The sequence below is a fragment of the Phoenix dactylifera genome, chromosome 11 (assembly GCF_051530095.1).
Source record: "Phoenix dactylifera cultivar Ajwa chromosome 11, Ajwa_hap1_PhDact_Kaust_v1.1, whole genome shotgun sequence".
Taxonomy (NCBI): domain Eukaryota; kingdom Viridiplantae; phylum Streptophyta; class Magnoliopsida; order Arecales; family Arecaceae; genus Phoenix; species Phoenix dactylifera.
The window spans coordinates 4,965,804-4,988,526 of record NC_143200.1 but is presented as its reverse complement, the minus strand read 5'-3'; the positions used below and the strand labels follow the sequence as shown (position 1 = coordinate 4,988,526).

The 22,723-nt window shown below is 41.5% G+C and overlaps 2 protein-coding genes across 4 annotated transcripts in view; both read right to left on the bottom strand.

Annotated features, from left to right (window-relative positions):
* The window catches only part of LOC103707827 (uncharacterized protein At2g33490-like), a 39,276-nt gene extending 31,168 nt beyond the window's left edge, over positions 1-8,108 (bottom strand). The window contains exons 1-2 of one of the 3 annotated variants that reach the window (XM_026804919.4): positions 7,579-8,108; positions 4,789-4,861 (exon numbers count right to left, since the gene is read on the bottom strand). In XM_026804919.4, coding sequence (XP_026660720.3) covers positions 4,789-4,861; positions 7,579-7,692 — 187 coding nt within the window. In that variant the 5' untranslated portion in view covers positions 7,693-8,108. The remainder of the gene's footprint in view (positions 1-4,788; positions 4,862-7,578) is intronic. The other 2 variants (XM_026804921.4, XM_088706568.2) reach the window with 2 other exon arrangements.
* Positions 8,109-18,218: 10,110 nt separating this feature from the next.
* On the bottom strand, positions 18,219-18,842 carry LOC148700576 (uncharacterized). Its single transcript, XM_088707869.1, has one exon. The coding sequence runs from the start codon at positions 18,840-18,842 to the stop codon at positions 18,219-18,221; it is 624 nt and encodes a 207-aa protein (XP_088563995.1).
* Positions 18,843-22,723: the final 3,881 nt, after the last annotated feature.

Below are 22,723 nucleotides of genomic sequence, written 5' to 3'. Positions count from 1 at the left end.
GCAGAGACATCAAACAAAGGAACCGCCTAATACAAAATCGATTGAATGATCTGGTATATGATCACTATAATTTGAGATTCAGATTAAAGTATATTCAAGAGGAGGTGGAGCTAAAATATAATGATCCACTCCACAATGATTACGCATATAATAAGGAGGATCCGATGATTAGTTAGCTTGAAGGCTAGTAGCAGTAGCCAAAACTTGATGAGCTATAATTGCCTCCTTGACCAGCTAGTTTCATAGCAAGAGAGGTTGGGATTGATGCAGACAATGAGTTAAATGACGCACGCCGCTCACAACTAGCTGAGCAGCCACAAAGGTCAGCAGCAGCCAATTATCATCACAAGGTTATATGCCTAAGACATCCTCCTAGAGAATTAAAAGAGAGATACTAAGAAAATATCATCATGCTACCCAGTCTAGTCAGAGAGGTAGGGCCAATCAAGGTAGTGGGCCCAATCGAGCCACCAAGCACAGTCAAACAAGTAGGGGCATGCAAGAAAAGAAAGTAGTTTCACAGATCAACAAGAAAGGAAAAGAAAAAAGAATAATAAATTTGTTGGAGAGTGGATGAGGAGCTTGTTTGCTCATATTATGAGGCTTAGATAATCGATTGCTTAGATCATCTCGCGATATAAGCAATGATGATAATGGCAGTTACGACTCATGGCCCTATGGTCTTGGTCAATTCATCGGTGAGCCAGAATTCACCCATACAATGCAAGACACAACCATGATGCATGTCGGAATGCTCGAGAGAATACGATTACATACAGAAGACAAACCTTTCGAGGTCGTTTAGGACACGGCGCTACTGTTGTAGATGATTTAGCACACGAAGTAGGGTCCCTACATATATTTGAATTTGAATCGTACACCATATCCTATTTTACAAAGCCAAGGTATGGCCCCTATGGATATCCTTCGTCTGAGACGTCGTATTCGAGCGACTACTACCCTCCACAGTCTCAGCCGGATTAGGGGTCTAATTTTACTGCTTCGATCTTCTCTCCAATGGGATAGCCTCCCAATCAGTATCAAGGCAACTATCCAAGAGACTCGAATTATAGGATGCAAGGGTGGGCACATTATTTGGGTTGGAATTAGATCCCAAACCCAGACTATGATTAGGATCCCAAAATCTATCAGTGACATAGATACTCCAAGAGACATTTGATGCCGACACATATTCTATACTTCAAATCAATTTGATGTATATATATATTCAATTATAAGTATTCATTAATTCTAATTATATTAGAATGAACATTCACTAATCAATCATAAGGTCCATTAACACCAAGATAACAAAAAAACATCAAAATAGCCTTGAAATCATGATTCGAACAACCACAATTTGTAAAAAAAAGAGTACAAGTACCAAACCTATACACAGCTAGTACGGTATGTACTTGTACTTTCTTGTACCCTATCAGCATGGCAACTGGTACCGATACAACCTTCCTTTGTTGTAACAAATCTATAAAATTACAATTAAATGAGAGTGGTTTCGGAGTCCACCCACCAAAGAAACTTAATGATGCAGAACAAAATGGGAACAGTCATGTATGTGACGGTGAACCAAGAAGTGAAGGGACTAGGGGTTTAAAGCAATGTTTGCCAGACCGGTATTGAGGTTTGTACCAATCAACAACCCATTTAGTGCAATATGGGTGCGTACCCTTACCGTGTTGGGGCATACCAAACCAAGGAGAGGGAGGGAAAGAGGGAGGAGACACACACACGCAAAGAGAGACAGAGAGGGAGAGGGAGGGAGGGGGGAGGGAAAGAGAGCGAGGGAAGGGGAGAGAGGGAGAGGGAGAGGGAGAGGGAGGGGCAGATAGGAGGAGGAGCTTACTTGGGCATCAATCAACGTCGGTCAGCGTCGAAGAGTAGCGAGACGAGCCACCGATGCACATGGTGGAGCTTCGAAGCTTCAACCATGGCGCAAGAGGGAAGAAGGAATGGAGGATCGAGCGGCGAAGAGGCTTGAGGAGGCGGGTTAAGGGACTGAACCATCCTGATTCTTGATCAGTTCAATTCGATACATCCCGAACTGCTTGGTTCGGTATAGTTTGAACCATCCGATTCAGGACAGTCGACATACCTTGGTTAAACGAATTTAACAATTTGTTGTCCTGCTATGGGAACACATGACAGATCCAAATGTATTTCAAATTTTACTAGAAAGGTAGGGGATGGAGGGCTCCCCTTGGATTTCTAAGGTTGAGGCATGATAACTAGAGCTAGAATCTTGGATTAAGAGACAACAAGGGTCTTTTGGATTTAAAGGGTTTATGGTCAAGCTTTTATGGTGATTGCACACTAAGTTCAGAAAGTGTGCATTGGTATCAATTATAAAATGCATTAGAAAGGAAGAAGAGAGAAGTAGGTGGGCTATTAGGCTTTGACATCAACTATTAGGCTTCTAGGTAGTTTAGGACCTCAACAAGGAAAGGAACAAAGAAGATTAGACAAAAAAATCACATCAGATTTGGTTCAAATGCTATTTGTCATGTACATCACTGGAGAAAACAATAGAGATCAATAACAAAGGAAAAGAATATAAAATAAGAAAAATAAGGAGCAACAAAGACATTAGTGAAGGGAAGGATAAAAACATAAAAGACAAGGGGAAGGACAAGACCATCCCGAAGTGAGTAGATTTGTCTCTCTTACAATCTCTCCCATCTACTCTTTTTATAATTTTCTATGCTTGTAACTTATGTTTTTAATCTAACCCTACATCCAAAAATCATAGGTCACACCCTGGTCATCCCCTGCATAATTCCAATAAGGAAACTTCCCATACAGTTCACCGTCACTGAAAAATCTGATTAAAAAAAAAGAATGTTAAATCATCAATAGGTTTCATCCTAGCATCCCAAAGTCTAATTACACAAATTTTTCCCTTCCCCTAGGCTGTCTTACATTATAGATATATCCCATTTCTTAATAACGTTTCACTTTCCATCTATCTTAGTCAACATTAGAAAAAGCCTGTTACCTTGAAATAACAATAATAAGAATTGAATATCAACCTACGATTCTAAACATTGACATATATCAAATTGAGTTAATGTATTGATGGAGAGAAACATAGAAGCAAACAAAATCCAAAAGTATAGTAGGGGAGGCAACATGTTGGGTGATCATATGAGCGGAAAAGAAAAAAAGAAAGAAAGAAACACGAGCGATCAAATTCCGGTTAAGTTCCTCCATCGACAGATAACACCCAATCACGACCAACCAGCAGGTGGATCCTTACATCCTAATTCATGCCCACTAGAGGGCCTCCAAGACTGAGATGAATTCCATGACAAGAAAATGTCATCAGAATAGATTTGACCAATAAAATAACTAAACAAGAATATTAAAAATTCAAAGGCTCCATTGACACATAATGGAAAAGAAGGAAAGAGGTCAAAACAGTAAAGGAGAGAGATTTCATTACCATAACCATCAAGGTTTGTCCCAATTATTTGGGATCGTCAAAGTAGGGAGTATATCTAAACATAATAAAATTAAAATGTAATTGAAATCATAAGATAACCTAAAGGATCATCTTGATCTTATTATAGAATGATCTAGAACTATTTGATCAACGATCACAAAATTCTAGTTAGGGTAGCTGCTCACTTCGAAATCTCTTCAAAAACTAGCTCCAACACCCTCCGCCTAAGCACTTATTATAATTTTTTTATAGAGATCTGCCTTCTTGAACCCCCACTAACTCCCAGATAGGTAACTAAGGGTTAGCTTTGTAAATGTGAGTTGAACAATTCTCCAAGAATAACAGGGAGGATGTCAGATCAGAAGAGAAGGACTAGAGCCCTAGCCATCAAGTCCTTGAAATCAATGATCCTTAGCTCAAAGTGGGTGGAGACAAGCAGGTGAATAGTGTATGGGAGGAAATCAGGTTTTGTACAAGCTACAAATGTATACATGTGTGTCATGTGATAGGCCCAACGGTAACGTGTTGCATAGTTGCTCTTGCAACCTAATTTCAAAACCAACCTTAACTAAAACGTTCAGATTAAGAACATAAAATAATGACCCAATCATGCTTCATGTTTAGGAGATTTTCCCAAACATGAACAAAAAGTAAAAGCTATTTGACTAAGAGTTGGCAAAAAAGCTTAAATCAGGTTGGCTTGCCCACCCTTCTACTGCAGCACTTCGTATGTCAAAAATCTCAAGAACAACTAAGTAAAAAATATATAAATATGCATATAATAACAAAAAAATATACATATACAATAATTAAATATAAACATACATCATTGCCTTATTTCAAGGTAGATGAAAGTTTTACAATTAATGGTTACATTTACAGGAACTCATGATGTTGAATTAAAATATAACATTTGGTAATAATTGTCTAAAGTTGGTTGGCCAAGGGTTTCGAATTTTACCCTGACATTGATACATAGAAAGAGATGGGCTGATACTATAGCAAGTAAGGTAGTCAGAATTAACAGGATATGATCACAAACAGGTTAAAGGAAGCAAAATGGAAGCTTCAACCTTCTGCCCCTGAAAGATTTCTAGATAAAGGCACCAAACTTTGTATAGGTGCTTGAAGTAGCCACGTACAATTAACCACAATATAACATGGTATGATAAAAGTAAAGCATAACAAAACAGATTCTTCAAAACAACTTGGCTTGGAAAGATAAATAAACTGTAACCAGTTAGATAAGTTTCTCTCTAAATATAATACAGTACATAGCACCTAAATTTCTCCAGGATAAGACAAATAAAATATAACATAAAGCAATATACCATATGCACTATTTGCAGCGGCAGCCGCAGCTGAAAGTAAACTATCATAACAACTCTTCATATCCAACATGTCCTGCAAAAATAAAGCACCCACTTAGAAAATATCTCCAATAATTGCAAGCAAAGCAATGTTTTTCTCTCAGTTTTGCATTATGAAGTAAGCCAATAAGGTGGTCCCTTTGCATGTACAAATTTTCATCAAAGTTCTTTCAATATAGAAATTCATTTTGACCATCTACCCAACATAATTTGTATATCCCATTATATTATGCCTTCCTAACTGATTATAACAGTATGCAACATCAAATTAAATTTGGAACTCCTAAGAGCCTTCCAAGAAAGTGAGATGCATATTTTATGTCCTTCTCTTTTTTAAGTTACACAAATAAATGTCCTAGCATCCAATCAGACAAATGTATACAGTCATAGGAGAAAAGTTGATCTCAAAGTGTAGGGCAACCAGGTTTCCCTAAATTGTTCTCTGTTAAAATCTAGAAAACAATAATCACATCTCAAAATGTGTGCTTATTGCAACTATTGCTGCACAAGCTAGTCTCTTAAAGCGATTTTGGCCTTTTAAGTCTTTTGAGCTCCAAACTAGCCTAACCATGCCCCACTGGAAAGCCTCCTGCAAATGGTTCGATATGGCCTAGGATTAGTTAGTGGTCTAGAGTTAGATGAGGCTTTAGCTTAAAATTCTATTTTATAGATAAAAACTCGATTTCCTTCACCAACAAATATAACAATGATTTAGCCATAGCTGTCATATAGCCTAGGATTTGTTAGTGGCCTAGACGTAGGTGAGACTTTAGCTTAAAATTCTATTTTTCCCTTATTCTTGAATTTAATTATTACCATAGCTTTAAGCATTTAAAAGGAAATTTTACGAAAAAGCATTAAGGCATACAATGTTGTATAGGTCTAGATGTTGGCCAGTAAAAAGGGATAAGGAAAACAAGTTGAGTGTAGCAAAAATGAGAATGTTAAGATGGATGTGATGTAAAACTAGAAAGGACAGATTGAGATATAAGTATATCAAAGGAGCTATTGAAGTTGCAAGAATTAAGGATATGGAATGTTAAAAATGAGCATTATCCTAAGTTTAAAAGCAGTATGCCAAATGGATGAACACATAAACTTGCTTACAACTTGATAGCCAATATGCATCTTCACCTTGTACAGTTAAGGAAACTTAAGAATGCTTTGACGAGTGCTGCAAGCAATGACCCAAACCCAATCTATGCTTGAATCCAATTAAATAATTTGAATCCAGACCTGATCCACTTCATACAAAGCAGGTTTGACAGGTTCTAAGATCTATTTTATTGATCCATTAGGTTTTTCAGGTTAAATCAGGTATAAATAACCCAATTATCAACCATGAGAAACATGTTATAGAATGCTTACTTTATTCTACTATAACAGTATTTGCAATGCAAGACATGAAAGCTTTATCAATGACTAATTCGCATAATGCAAATTAACAACCACATAAAACTTGTTACTAACAGCACATTCAATTGATTAGTTATATAGATATTATTACTAGTAGCAGATCAGTGTCTTGCAATGCATGTGAGAGCATATATGAATTGTCGTGATTCATGTTTTGATTAAATTTTTTGATTATCTTATGCATATATCTACTTAATTTTTGCAAAATTAATTGAGATAGGAATAGAAATCAAGAGAACAAGTAGGTATAGCACAAGAAACTTTTCTAGATTGCTTAAATAAGTACTCAAAAGATTCTGAAGCCAAAACGCACGATTAATAAAAAAGGGCATAGGATGGACAAATGGCTGTGATCTTTTGTATTTCAGTATTTTCCTTTCCATTGCTGAATCCGACTAAGGAGTTTTCGGTGAATATCGTAGAAAATAAGTAAGGTCAATGGGATACATGCATGCATCCATTCAAGCATGCATACATACATACATACATACATATACAGCATGTCTACTCTCAATGGAGCTGTTGCTCTTTTTCTTCCAAGATTTTAAGAGTTTAGGCCAAAGTGAAATATAGGGTTACTTGACAACATCCTCAAATAAGATCTAGCCTCAACTCTGCATATGCTCAAATTATGCTCTCAAACCAACAGTAGCTGTAAAAGGCTTATGAACCTCTACTCTCAGACTTGATTCGAGTAGTGTCACCAGCAATTCAGCAGGTACCCTTAAGCACCATATAAGACAATCTGCATACAACCCTTTCATGCCATCATTGGCAAGTTGCCATTTTTTACGTAAATAATCATAAAATTGAGCCATGTGAGGACACATCACATGCATACAGGTGAAATCTCGCATGTTCAATCAAATAAGAAATTATCACAATTTATACTACATGCTATGATCCCTTCAGAGGCAAACGCTGCTTTTATTAACTGAGACCATAAGGCGAAACAAAATGGGCTCAAAACTACATTTCCCGAGCTTGGCTTTACCAAGCCATCTTCCCTACTGCGAAATAAGTCGGGTCAGGGGAGGCATCGGTGAAAAGATCCAGGTCATGCCATTCGCCTGCAGCTCTAGTTATCAGTAAACCAACGAGAGAAAAGGGCGGGAATAGGTGACAAGAACGCAAAATGACGTAATAATCGAGTCCAAGGTGATTACGAAATCAAATCATCTTTTCCAATCTAAAAGCGAGGAATTGCATCCAATATCCCTCCTCCTCGCCCAGAACAGAGAGATCGTTTCAAAACTCGAGCCAGAACTCAAGAACGAGGGAGAAACGGAAAGAGAAACAAAGAGGCGAGGGAATGGGGGGAGAGGAAGAGAGAACCTGCGAGGCCTGGAGGAGCTCGTCCTGGTGCGCCGGGCCGTGGTGCTCCTTCTTCCCCTTGGAGTCATGCCTGTGGAGCGCCAACCCCCGCAGCTTCCTCAGCGACGATTTCATCTCTCCCCACCCAACTCCAAATCCCCAAACCCAAATCCAAATCCAACTCCCAATTCCAAATCCAATCGCAATCCCAATTCCTAGAGAGCGAGAGCAAAAGAGACGAAGAAGAAGAACAATATCAAAGTACAGAAGGGCAAAACAAACGGAAATCGAAACCCTAGATAACCAGAGAAGAGGAGAACGGGAGGGGAACGGTTCGATTTCGGACGTGCTCTCTCTTTTTCTCTCTCCCTCTCTCTTGGTGCTCTTGGTGCTTTGTTACCTTATTTAGTAAAGATTTTATCCAGGTCAAAAGGATATTTATAAGCGAGAAGAAACTAAAAAGAACGTCGACAGCGACAGCGAGAAAGAAAGAGGGAGAGAGAGACACGAGAAAGAAGAGATCGAACTCACCACCCGGCCCGGCCTGAACCACGAGCCTTCAAATATTCAGCCTCTTCATGGCGGTCACCTGCATCGCCCGAATATCAAACACGCCTTGTGAACACCGTGCCGGCTTTTGAGTGTACTAAAACTATTATCTCTTCATTACAGCTATCTAATACGTATGAACCTCGGAGTATAAGCCAATTGAAATCACTAATTGAGACCGAAGTGTTGAATCCAACATGAACCTCGGAGTATAAGCCAAACATATGAATATTCGTCCGAGAGATGAAGACTATGGAGCTAAAGTAGGTGGCTCTCGACACTTAGAATGTGATATAAATGAGTACTTATTAGCTTGGGACCAGATACTATGGCTAGCTCATCAACAGTTACCGATATTCAGAATATAGAAATAGTGGAAAGAAGGTAATTACCATATATGACAAAGTCGCCTGCGTTAGGTAAACCAACAAGAATAATTGTCAACAATGACATATGTTTTACTAATACTTAGAATATCAAAGGAGTGGTGGCACTATTTACAATATGAAGTAGTAGAAGGAAGATAACCATCATGTATAACAATCACGGTCTACATAATACAAATCAGCAAGGATAAGAGTCAAACGTGAATGGTAACACTTATCTCAGTATTATAAATAGTAGGAAAGAAAATTTTTGGACACTTCCGAACCATTATTATATTTTATATTTATATCACTTTCGCTTTTTAATTAATGATATCCTTTATTTTCTTTAGCTTAGGTCAGTTTTAAAGTTTCCAAGTTACTACTCTCCAAAAGAGCGGCGGTATCCATTAGTGAAAATATTTGAAAATTCAATATGACCTACTATTGTCTCTCTCTTTTCTGGTTTGAACCGGTTGCATGCCGGTGCTTTGGTTCGACCAACCAATTTTGCTCCAACCCCTCTTGCATCCAAAAAAAGTGGTCAATAATGTGGAATGCATGTAGTAAAATACGTGTATATATAAAAATTTTAATTATAAAATATTAAGAAAAGTAGACATGTTGTAGTTTTGTTGTTAAAAATAAAAAAAAATACATATGGATTGATAGTTTTTCTTGCATTTCTTTCTTTAATTTTTTTATCTCCATTAACAGATTTACGGAACTTATTTATTTGCTTCTCCTTTCTTTTGACTCTGTTGTTGTGATTCCAATAAAATTATTATTAATGAAGCCATTCTAATTACAAAAGATCCGATCACAAAGAATATTTAAATATAAAGAAAAAATAAAATTGCATTATAGTAGTCTCATTATGACATATTGCCACTAAAATTATTATTGGCTGCTGTAACGACAATGGAGCTATAATCTATTAAATGTTTGTATTATTTTTTAATTTGAAATAAATATTTAAGAAGGTGAATGGCATTTGTCACCATGGCTATAAGTTGCTCTCAATAACCCAAACAATATTAATAATGCCATCATTCAAACAAATCACCATGTTGACTGTTGCATAAGATATAAAGTTAAAATATATTATTCAATAAACACCTCAAAATGGTGACTTATGATCCCTATTTTCATTATAAATTATCACCATGACAGAACAAAATGAAGTAGTGGCTGTTATTTTAGTATTTATTATAAATATATATAACGTGACACTACCACTTACAGAACCAATGTAATAGACCTAATGGTGATTAGAATTTTACAATGAGTATATTTGCTGTCCAAAATGATACAGTAGATCTTGCGCCACCTTTTAGAATTATCTTATTTTTTATTGTTTAATAAACTCACGAGGAAAAAATCAAAGTCAAAGAGAGAGAAAAGGACCATGGAACCGCCTCACAGTAACCCCGCATGGGACGGCCTGAAACCTTGACCAAGTGGTCAACAAGACGGCGGGAGGACCATGGATGGGCCTTGCCACTAATAGTGGGCCCATTGGGACCACTAATCTGGCCCATTGAATCAATGGAATCAAAGAAGAAATTTTGCTTGGGATCTTAGCACATCAAGGATGTCAAACTGAATTTGTTGAAAGGTCCTTGAGTGGATTAAGAAATTTTGCCACTATCAATGGAAAGTTTGAATCAAAGAGATCTTCTGGTCTCCAGTGGGATTACAATTGTAAATTCGCCGGTATCATACTCTTCAAGGTCAGAGATAAAATAAGAGCATGTTTGGATCATTAGGCTGAAAATTCTATGGAATTCATGAGTTAGACCAGTACAACTAGTAAAATCATAGGATGAGCGGGCGGGTTTCTTTTTCTCCTTATGAGATTCAAGCCAATTCAGTCCAAAGTTACTCCTAATTCTATGATTTTGCTGGCTATATTGACTCAACCCACGAATCCTATATGATTTTCAACCCAATCACTTAAACAAACTCTAAAGATGAAGAATAAACTAAGGATAATACAGTCAGTTACTTGCATATCTTTGTATTTGACACAATAGTTGCCGGAGAAACATTTTACCTCGAACAATAAACTCTTGGAGATTTTTTGATGATGAGAGACTCTTATAACATAAATGCTAGAAAACTTTATTATCTTATAAACTAGAAGAAGTACTTGATTATGATCTAATAGATTAACACTTCATAATGCCATTTTCCGATAATTATTGTATGCAGAAAAAAAAGTCTAAAGCCATAAAATTGTTGTCCATTTTAATTAATAGACTCACCATGCTTTCTGAGTTGGCCATAGACTTGCTGTAGGTATGAAACATTTTTTATTCATAATATGAAAATGATGAGCTAGGTAGTTACTATAATCATTTGCAGATGTGTTGTTGAATTCACAAACCTCTTTTCTCGATCAAAAAGCCCTAATAGATAACATTTATTATCTCAAAAAATATGTTCGAAGACAAATTCAACTAGAAAGGAAGATCGACAAAATTAAAATGAATAAGAGGTTAACTGCTTGCTCTTTTTTTGTTTTAATCATGTATAAAAAGAGAATGAGGAAGGCCCCTCCGCATTATAATTATTCAAGCCAAAACACTTAATGATGCACCACATAGTATAAACCCAAAACTTCTGGTTGCCAAGCAAAGATTAATCACTTAGCATTGCAGAAGTATAATATCAAGATCTATCATTATGAAATGGACTTATCATATCATACTTGGAAAGCTATATGTGGTTTGAGGTTCAAATTGTCATAAATGTAGAATAAACTAGGGCTTTTGACATAGTAATCAGTATTGTCCTTGCACTCCAAATTTATTTTAGTTAAGATAAATGCTGTCATCTAGACGTTGCACTTGCAATGATATTGCAAAGTTGAGAGATAAGTTTCTAGGTTTGAGATCATTCATCATATTTTACTGGACATTCACATTTGTATTAGGAATGCTTCTCGTAGCACCTAATCTCATTTAATCCGAGTCGGCCTTTATTAGGATGTGATTAGTTAATTGTACACGAAAGAACAAAACCTTGCATCCTTGCAAAATATTTGTTTGCTTTCTTTCATTAAATTTAATAATTTAATTAATTGTGCACTTGGATATACTACAAAATCATAATATTTTGTAATTATACGATAATTTTTTTATAAAACTTATACCATTGCCCTTGCACAAACATTATGATTGATTTTCACATATCCTGGCCCCCATGGCCCTTGATTCCTAAAATACATGATTTATGAGTTTCTGTGAATTATCAGGGGCATTCCTCTATTTCAGACATATTAACAAATCATAGGCAATTATATATTAGACTTAGTTGAGAGCATTTGGTCTGGGGTAATCATACCAAGATCAAGAATGATGTGGATGGAGACTGCAGATGATGAGATCACTGCTTTTAGTTGCACCACGGTAATCTTACGTGCTAGTAATCCCAAATCAACCTCATCTCTCAAATCACCACCCAACCTAGTAATAGAATATCTGTGTTTGAGGTTGGAAATCCAAAATCATTATAAGGCAGTGATCTTGCGCTGAAAATTGAGGACAGAAATGCCCCTCGGTCCATCGAAAAAAATAGGTATGTCATTATACCATTAATGTATTATATCTATATTGTCTATATATTATTATATTATATTGATATTATATATTATATTATAAATTATTATTAATGATATTATTGTCATAATACTATTCAATGATAATTCTAAATTATAATAGAAATACATCATTATACTTTATATTTATATAATGGAAATATTTAATATATTCCTTCTATTTCCCTTATTTTTTAATTAACATAATTATTAGTATTAAAATAATATATTACAAGTATAAATAAAATAGTAATTCTATCATAACAATTAATACATATTTATAGGATTAATAATTTATACAACTAATAGATAATTTTTATGACATATATTAATAATTAATATATAAATAAATATATTAATATTTTATTTTATTATATTTTATATGATTAATAAATATATTTTTATGGAATATATTAGGAATAATTTTGATATTATATAGTGAGTAATCTTAGATTCTTATGGAATACTAAATAGGTTACTTGTGGATATCTGGGAATCCTTAATTATTAGAACACAGCATACTAAATGCGGTGATTTTAAACATCAGAGATTAAATTATCCTCGGATAAGAATTATCAGTGATCTAAGATTACCTCGGTGATTCCATTTGGGTTACCAAACACCATCTTCAAGTTTTCATTTTCATCCGGTATTTACTTTTTTCTACCTTATCGCCGCTCTTGAGAGCACAAGGCATCATGCAAACGTCAATTATAACTACGATCATGCTCGAACCATATCTCAACTTAACTTAGTGGCGCAATTAGGTATTGCAAATCTTATGTGGTCCATCCCATATTTAATGCATGTTCGATACGCATGAATCAAAGCTCTACCAAATTTTATGGGTTAAATTTCTTCCAAATCTCCATCATTTTAGGAGTGGGCATAAATTGGTTCAAACATGGAATCATTACCAGCTACAAATTTCAGCTCATTGTTTCATGGTTTCGCTGCCTTCTGTTTAGACATATCTTTCTTATCAAAGAATCATGCCTTGCATGTTCCCAACCCTAGTTCAGGGTTAAATCTGGGTCTCCATAGCACATAAGAATCCCTCGACCAGGCCCAAATAAAAAAGAAGCCTTGACCACAAACAAAGAATGATTATGAGTGGGCCTTCTGAACTCAATCTTTCAATGGAGGGAAAGAGTGGTGGCTCGACAACATGCTTGTCTTTCTTCATCCGTCTCCATTGTTTATTAAATGCGCCCAAACCCATTTTCCAAAAGCTTCCATCCTCTCGGTCAAACCAAACATGGGGTAGTTGCTACCTTTTTCCAAGAGAAAGTTTTAATGGCATTGTCTGCCATTGTCACAAGCTTACCCTAAAAAAAAAATAATTTTTTCTGCCACTTTTTAGAGCCTTTACCGATACTTATAAGCGTCGGTAATTTTCACGCCGATTCTTCCGAAAACATCACAAAAGTATCGGACAGGTGAGGGTGAAATTTTTTTTTCATATTTTTTAAAAACATCGGTATACATGGAAGCTATGCCGACGCTTATAAGCGTCCGCTCATTTTGGAGTCCGCCGATGCTTATAAGCGTCGGTAGAAACTGAAGATAGCCCAGTGCTTATAAGCTTGTGACAATTACTTTAATTATAAAATATTTTATAAAATTTTGTAAATTACTTTAATTATTATTTTGATTTTTTCTTTGCCAAATCAGTCTCTGGATTATTCTCAGATTATTTGGTCGATCAAGGTTATTTTCTTCTCTGATATATTGTATCTAGCATTATTTAACATTAATTTTTTTTACAAATTATTCATAAGTAATTCAAGAAAATCTTATATATTAGAATTAATGGTGTTGGTGTTTATTTTTCAAGTCTCTTCCATGCTTGCTTTCGATAAACACAAATACATTAATAATCTTGCATTCTTTGTTTATAATATCTATTATGTTTTAAAAATTAAATTTTTTTCCCAACTCTCAATTTTTTGGTTATAGTCAGACTGTTCCAAAACGAGGAATTTGCCATTATGCCTAGTTGTTGGGATATTCTCGATTAGTTATTGCTTTTCTCCATCAACTAGATGGTTCCAAAAATTATTCTTAACACACCAAATCATTCATGTGCCAAAAGATAATTTTAGAATTTTATAAATTAGTAACATATTATTCATGATTTAATCATCATTCTTTTATCTGCGAGTTATTGTTGTATGTTTTTTTTTTTATAATTGTTTATTTCTGGAGTATGTTTGTCCATGGTTTCCAGGCTTTAGTGTATGAATTACATCAACACCACTCAGCAACTTTTTAAAGTAAATTTAAGTCTTATTGCCATTCCAAATTGTTATTTGTTCTTTTTTTTTTGTAGGAAAGGAGGGAAAATGATTCCCCTCAAGCTAGAGCCTCTCACACAATCTTTATTGTATCAACTTAGACTAACAAAGCATTAATACACAAAAAAATTCATATCCATCTAATCCCTCTGTTTGGGGGGGGGGGTGCCGAACTTAGTCCCACATCGGCTAGAGCGAAAAAGTTCCGTGCCTTATAATGAGGAGGGCGAAGCCTTTTCCTCACGAGGACCCTTTTGCGGGACAAAACCGTGAGGGGGTGAATAGTTCCGTGCCCACGAGTGGTTCCGTGCCCGAAAGCCCCCAAAGCGGACAATACCTCGTGAGGGACACGGTCTCTTTCTCTTTTTTTTTTTTTTTTTTTTGGTGTAAACGGCAATTTCATATAACTCTAACGTGAGTACACCTTGCCATATCAGAAGAAAGCAAAAAATACAGTGGGGGCGGGAGCTCTACCGTGGAAGTCCAACAAATGTCCCCTGAATGTCGTGCAACGTAAGAGGCGACCCAGTCTGCCACACTGTTCGCCTCCCGGAACACATGTACTGCCTCAAAGTCGTCCATCTCCAGGGCCATCCTGCGGGTCTCCCGAATGAGAGGATGTCCATCACCATATCTGTCCGCACCCTGAATCCAGTCGATCACTATAGAGGAATCCCCCTCGAGGTGCACCCGCCTAGCACCAAGCACCCGCCTCGCATAGGACACACCCTCCCAAGCTGCCCGTAGCTCAGCTCCCACTACTGTGAGCCCAGGCGTATATCGGCCACCCGCCACTACCAGCCGTCCAAGATGATCTCTGATGATAAATCCAACCCCGCCGGACCTGCCCTCTAATGCTACACTACCATCAAAACTCACCTTGAGATAGCCAGGGGGTGGGGGCACCCAAGAAGCAAACACAAACTTGGGCGCTAGAACAGCACAATGAGTACCCCAGATGTCCCTGGCCGTCCCGAGAGGACACAAGTCGAGGCCGGAAGAAACCTCCCCAGCCTGGAGCACAGCTCTGTCCACCACCATCCTCGTCGTGAGCCTCCTGCCCTCGAACAGACGTGCATTCCGATCCAACCAAATATGGTAGGCCAGATATGCTCTAAGTATACCCGCCTGGGCGAACCTAGGGCTCCGCATGGAAGCCCTCAGCAAATGTAACAGATCCTGTGCCGACTCCACTGAGCAAGGAAGAGGAATAGGTGACCTCCTCCATATCTCCCTAGTCTTGGGACACTGCAGAAGGACATGCTCAATGGTCTCCACGACGTCTGTGCACAACACGCAAAACTGGGGGATCCGCACTCCCCGCCTGACTAGCACACTTCTGGAAGGTAGGCAACCCCAGGCCACCTTCCAGATAAAAAGTGCCACCCGCGGATGGATACGCATCCTCCAAATCCATCCCCCCTCAATCTGCCTGACTGGCTCCCTACTGAAGAGTACCATAAGATCCCTAGCCCGCACCTGTGACCGTCCCGATGGTACCCAAATCAGCCTATCAGACTCCCCTCTGGTGGGCACCGGAATAGCCAAGATCATCTCTGCCAGCTGCTCCCCAAACACCTCTCGGACCAGCCCCACCCTCCACCTGCCCTCATCTGGGAACATCAGATCGCTGACCCTACATCCGGCTAAGCGTCCGGAGTCCACCATGGTGGGCAAGCGGCTGATCAGCTGCGCGGTCACCCAACAGTCCTCCAGCACATCAATCGAGCATCCATCGCCAACAGCCCATCTGATCTCCGGCAGTACCGCCCCAGCTCTGGCACACATCTCCCTCCACACTGGAGAGTGGTGACGGGCTGCTCTCCCTCCGGGAATCAAAGCTCCATACTTAGCCCTCAACAACGAGGACCACATGCAATCGGGCTCCATAACAAATCTAGCGACATGTCGCGCCGCTAAAGCCTCCCGCCTCACCAACAAAGACTGTACCCCTAAACCACCCCTTCTTGTCGACTGACACACCACCTCCCATGCCAGCAGATGAATGCCATCTCTACCACCCTGCCTCCCCCAGATAAAACTCCTGAGAAGCTGCTCAATGGTCCTCAGAACCGCCACCGGGATGAAGGAGGTTGAAAGTAGATAGGTAGGGATCGAGGAAAGGACTGACCGAACCAACGTGATCCTCCCCATCATAGATAGTGAGTGCCTCTGCCAACCCTCCACCCTCTGCCTGATGCTAGCCTCCATAGAAGTACAATCCCTGCCGCGAAGCCGCCGACCAGACAGCGGAACCCCCAGATACCTCAACATGCCATCCTGCTCCGCCACCCCCAAAATCTCCATGATAGGGTTCTTCTCCTCTCGTCTGGTCAACGGGCTGAAGCAGACTGCAGATTTCGATAAATTAACCCGTTGACCTGATATAGCACAGTAGTCCCGTAGAACCCTACCCAGCACTCGGGCGTCCTGTCGTGTCGACCGGGCCAATAGCAGAAGATCATCCGCAAACAGCAGGTGAGAGATCAAGGGGGCATCCACTGCTGGTCTGTAAGCATCCATCCTGAGAAGATACAGCCTGATGCAAGAATCTGGATAAAGCGTCCGCACAGATAATAAACAATAGAGGAGAAAGCGGGCATCCCTGCCGCAAACGTCCTGACGACACAAAGAAGCGGGAGGGTGTGCCATTCACCAAGATGGCAAAAGAAGGAGCCCTGACACAACCCATAATCCACTGAATCCAAGTCTCCGGGAAGCCAAACACCTGCAGAGACTGATGGACAAAGTCCCACCGCATCCTATCATAGGCCCTCTCCATATCAAGCTTGACCCCCATCAAGCTCCTCCTCATCGGGGCCCTCCCCAGATCGAACATGAACTCCTGAGCTATCAATACATTGTCGGAGATGCTCCGACCACCTATGAAAGCACCCTGCTCCAAACTAATCAGCCTCGGAAGTAAGTCCCTCATCCTGACAGCAAGAATCTTCGCCGTTGCCTTATACAAAGTGGTGCATAGGCTGATCGGTCGAAAGTGACCCGGCTCAGTGGCATCCTGCCGCTTCGGAATCAAGGTGATGAAGGTCCTCTGCCAGTCCGGTGACATCACAGCTGTGGTAAAGAACTGCTGTATGGCCGCCGTCACATCCTGTCCCACTACCATCCAGTACCTCCGGAAGAACAACGGTGGAAAACCATCTGGCCCAGGTGCCTTCTCCCCCTCAAGGGACCACACTGCCGCCCTAATCTCCTCCTCTGATACCGGTCTAATCAGTGCATCTGTCTCCTCCTCCGACACCCTCACAGTAGGCATCGGCATCTCCACTCGACTCCCCCCATCTAACGGCTCCGTCCATCTCACTCTAAAGAAACTCTCCATAATCCTCCGGATCGTGTCCGGGTCCTCCGACAGCTGCCCATCCTCACTCCTGATGACTCTGATCCTGTTCTGATGCCTTCTGATCACTGTCGCCTGATGAAAGAATCTAGTGTTCCGATCTCCCTCCAAGATCCACTGGACCCTGGACTTCTGTCTCCATAATGTATCCTGCTGCCTGAGTAGGGAATCATGTAAGGCCAAGTGCGATCTGAGCTCCCCCATCTCCTCCTCCGATAACCCTCCCATCTGTACCTCCTGAGACTGTAATCTGTCGATAGCCGCCTCCTCCTCCTCTGTTCTCCTGAAAATGTTCCCCACCTCCTCACGGTTCCACCTCCGCAACCGCCTCCTGGTCAACTCCAACCTCCGGGACACCCGATACATAGCATCACCCCTCACTGAGGTACTCCATGCCTCCCGCACCATATCCCAGGACCGTGGGTAACACAGCCAGAACTTCTCAAATCTGAAGGGGGATCGAACTGGGATGTGTACCTCAGTACTTACTAATAATGGATTATGGTCCGAGCTATCCTCGGCAGATGTCTAACATGATGATCAGGAAAACTCTGGATCCACTCAGCTGTAGCACATGCTCTGTCTAGTCTCTCCCACACACGAGCCCGTCCCTGCTGATTGTTGCACCATGTGTACCTAGGGCCCGTGAATCCCAAATCAATCAGACCATTTGATGTAAGAAAGTCCTGAAACTCCTTAATCTTCCTTTCATGGGAGAAAGGTTTACCCCCCATCTTTTTCTGAGGATCAACAATGCAATTGAAATCACCTGCCACCAGCATAGGATAGCCCTGACTAATCATCTGTGAAGCCTCCTCCCACAGTGTCCTCCTCACCCTATAATCAGTGCTAGCATATACCGCTGACAATACCCAAGGGCTACGATTGTCCTCTGAAATCACCATAATCACCTCCTGATTGCAAACATTGAAACAATCCAATCTACACCGTCCATGTCCCCAAGTAACAATAATACCTCCTGACAAACCTTGGGATTCCACAGCATAGAACCTCCAAGATCTCGGAATCGCCCTTCTGGCCTTCTGTAAACTGCCTCCCGAAAGCCGGGTCTCAAATAATACACAAATATCCGAATTGTGCTGCTGCACCATCCTGCGAAAAGCCGGGGCAAAGGATGGTTTCTCCGTACCACGACAATTCCACAAAAAAATCTTCATAAATCACTGGATGAGACCGCACAGCCCGCATCCCCCGAGCTGTTGCTGCCACCTGTGTCCACTACCATACCCTCTTTAATACCTTGAGATTCCCTGTTCACTCCCTTCGCCGAAGCCATCATTTGGAGGAATATTTGAAGATGCTGCCCTCCACTGTTCCCTTGTGCCATAGGGTCCACAGTACCCATGGAGCCCGTGCCACAAACCCCAGACTCCCCAGACTCCTTCCCACAATCATCCGGCTTGATCCCTTCCATCGATTCAACCAACTTCCCCTTCCCCTTGTTTAGAACAGTGGAACTGGGACTATTCAACCGTGCCAAATGGCACGAAATGGAAACAGGGGATGAAGAGCTTACCTTCTTTTCCCGACCAGCATCGAAACCACCATCCCCATCGAACCGTCGCTCCGCCGCCTCCACCGGACACGGCCCGAGTGTCGCCGCCGGGGCTTGCTCCGACAGTCCCGTCGCCACCGAGAGAGCTCGGAACAACCGACGTCCGTGGGGTTCCTCCACCCCATGCCGAGAAGCGCCTCCACCTGGCACGACCGGAGGTCGCCCGTGTGCCGGCGCAAGGGGCGGTGGCGAGCTCTTGCTCCTCCGACGGAGCACCGGACGTCCGCCCTTCACAAAGGAAGGCATCCTCCCTCCTTTCGGCTTCAGGTGGCCACCTATCGAGCCCTCCACGGATTGGATTCCCGTCAGGCTCCTGGACCGCTTCAGCGGGCTCAGGCCCGGCCCACCTCGACGAAGCCCATCACTAGAGCTGGGCCTCACCTCACTCCGGCCCTGATAAGGAGCGGACCGGCTTGAGTCAGCCCCAGCCCCTGACTCGGTTTCCAACTCGGATCGCAGGCCGAGTTGACTCGTTTCCCCCATCGTCCCGCCCGCGCTCGCCACCGAAACGTCCTTCTCCGGCGTTCTCCGGCGGGCCACCTTAGACGGTTTCTGCCAACCATCAAGGTCCACCGGAGAAGCCGCCGTTGCCTGAGTATCTCCAGTCGTTCCGGGGCTCGGAGGGGAGCTAACCGGCTTCTTCCTCGCACCGCTGCCCGGCGCCTCCTTCTTCCGAGAAGCCCTCGAGAACGGACCAATACGGTTTGTCACTAGCCATGGTCCGTAAAGGCCTTCCACCCCAGATCGCTTTCCGTCCCCCCTCATACTAACCGGGACATCCTCGGAAGGCTTCCCCATAGCACCCTCGTCAGATCCCGAAGCCTCCGTCATCGGGTCCACACCTACCACCGCCGGAGAAGAGAACTCACATGCCGCCGCAGAGTGCCCTAGCCGCCCACATTTGGGACATGGAGCTGGCAGGTTTTCATAAACGAAACCCTGCCAGAACTTTGTCTCTCTGCCCGCGGATCTCCCTAGCACCATCGTCCCCGGCTTGAGCGGAGCCGACGCATCCACCACCACCTTCACCCTCGCAAAACCAAACCTACGCCTCTTCTCCGAGCATTCATCCAAAGCCAGGGGATTTCCCGCCTGCGCCGCGATCCTAAATATCGTCTCCTTCTTCCAATAGTCGAGCGGCAGCCCAGGTAGCCGGATCCAGACTACCACCCGCCCGACGCCCTTAGTGCCCGGAATAAAGTTGGGACGCCACCTCTCCATGGCGTGCAGTTGACCGGCCACCATCCAAGGGCCGTTCACCATTGCAGCCTCCCGGTCAGATTCGTTGGCGAATCTGATAGCGATGACACCATCTACCAACGAGAAGCTTCCGACGTCGTAGTCCAACTTTCCAACCCGTCGAACCTCCTTCGCCACCCAGTCCGCCGGAATGTACCTCCCCATGCTCCTCACCAGAACCGTGGAACTACGCCACTCCGACCGCATCTCCTCCAGCTCCTCTTCCGGAATCTCGACCGCCTCCGAGAACCTCTCCTGCAACACCTCCAAATCCCGGGGAGAAATGCGATGATTGGTCCACGCCGATTGCCCCGGGGCTCCTTTCGCCACCTCCGCCCACGTCCGGGGCCTGACCGGACTCCTCGGGGCATCATTCCTCAGAGCTCCGGCCATCCCCTGCATCGGCGACGTCGACGTCCTAGCTCCAGGTTCGGCCATGTCACCCAGCCAGCACCCGTTCGACGAAATTCCCCACTGATCTCCCCCCAAAACCCGAATCTCAAAGCTCCCTCACTCACTCACCCTCACTCACTCACTAGCTCGGTTGGGACTAGGGCTGTTGCCGGGGTGAAAATCCCGCAACAGATGGTGCTTTCATTGAGAGGCGTGCCCCTTGCCGCAGGCTACCCTCCAGGACTGTGGGGGCCCCTGGGTAAAACCGGCACGGAACCTTCCCGCTGGGGGGCTATGTTGTGGGGGGGTGCCGAACTTAGTCCCACATCGGCTAGAGCGGAAAAGTTCCGTGCCTTATAATGAGGAGGGCGAAGCCTTTTCCTCACGATGGCCCTTTTGCGGGACAAAACCGTGAGGGGCGAGTGGTTTCGTGCCCGAAAGCCCCCAAAGTGGATAATACCTCGTGGGGGACGCGGTCTCTTTCTCTGCTAGCTCGGTTGGGACTAGGGCTGTTGCCGTGGTGAAAATCCCACAATACCCTCCAAGGAAACTCCCCAATCAGTTAGCTAGTTAGTGACATAGTGACATGATTGGCATCATAATATGGAACTTTCAAAGATGAGTTGCATGCTTCTGAAATTTTAAAGAATTTAGTTTTTAGTTTTCCTTCTGAATGAGGCTAGTTTTAAAGAAGTTATTGAGGCTGATCAATATACTCTTTAAAAATGGCATGTTTGTTTGGAAAGGCTATGCAGGTGATGGCAAGTTCAAGCTCAATATAAAAATGAATAAAAATTTTACTTCTTCTATATATATTATTTCTTGTGTGATGACATGGTAGAGTATGCCATATAAATAGCACATATATGAAAAATATGAGTTATTTAGGCTTAATTCCTAAATTTAAAAATGAATATCAAGAATATGAATTTTGTGAATTTGTGAATTTTAAAAGTTTTGAGAGTAATTCTAAATTATTAGAACTCATTCATACCGATATTTGTGAATTTGAAGGTAATTTGACACATGGTGGTGATCTGTATTTATAACTTTTATCGATGATTTTTCTAAATATTCGTATATTTATCTTATGAAATACAAAAGTGAGGTTTTTGAAAAAAATTCTGTTTTCTTAAATAAGGTCAAAAATAAATTTAGTAAAAGGATTAAAATGTTTAGGAGTGACAGTGGTAAGGAATATGAATCTATTTCCTATAATAATTTTATTCAATCTCATAGCATATTTATGAAGTTATTCCTCCATATTCACATGCTTCTAATGGAGTTGCCCAACAAAAGAATAGAACTCTAATAGATTTGGCTAACACCATGCTTGTTAGTTCCGAGGCTTCTAAAAATTTATGGGGTGAAGCTATTTTGACAGCAATTATTATTTTTTAAATAGAATACCACATAAAAATACTCTTTTGAACTCATTTTGAGTTGTAGATAAATTACAAATCAAATTTGCATTTTTAAAGAGTTTAGGGTTGCCTAGCATATGTAAGGCTATCTGGCTTAAAAAGGCCAAAACTTGGGGAAAAGGCTTCTACTGGTGCGTTTTTAGTTGAATAGCAAAGCTTATTAATTTTTGGACCTTGATAACAATACTATTATCGAATTTTTAGATGCATTTTTTATGAAACTAAATTTCCTTTTAAATCAAAACTTAGTAAGGGCTTTGAACTACAAACTAGTGATGAACCACCTACATCTAGGCTAAGAGATGATGATGATGAAATTATATTGGAACCTAGGAAGAGTAAAAGAATTAGAATAGAAAAA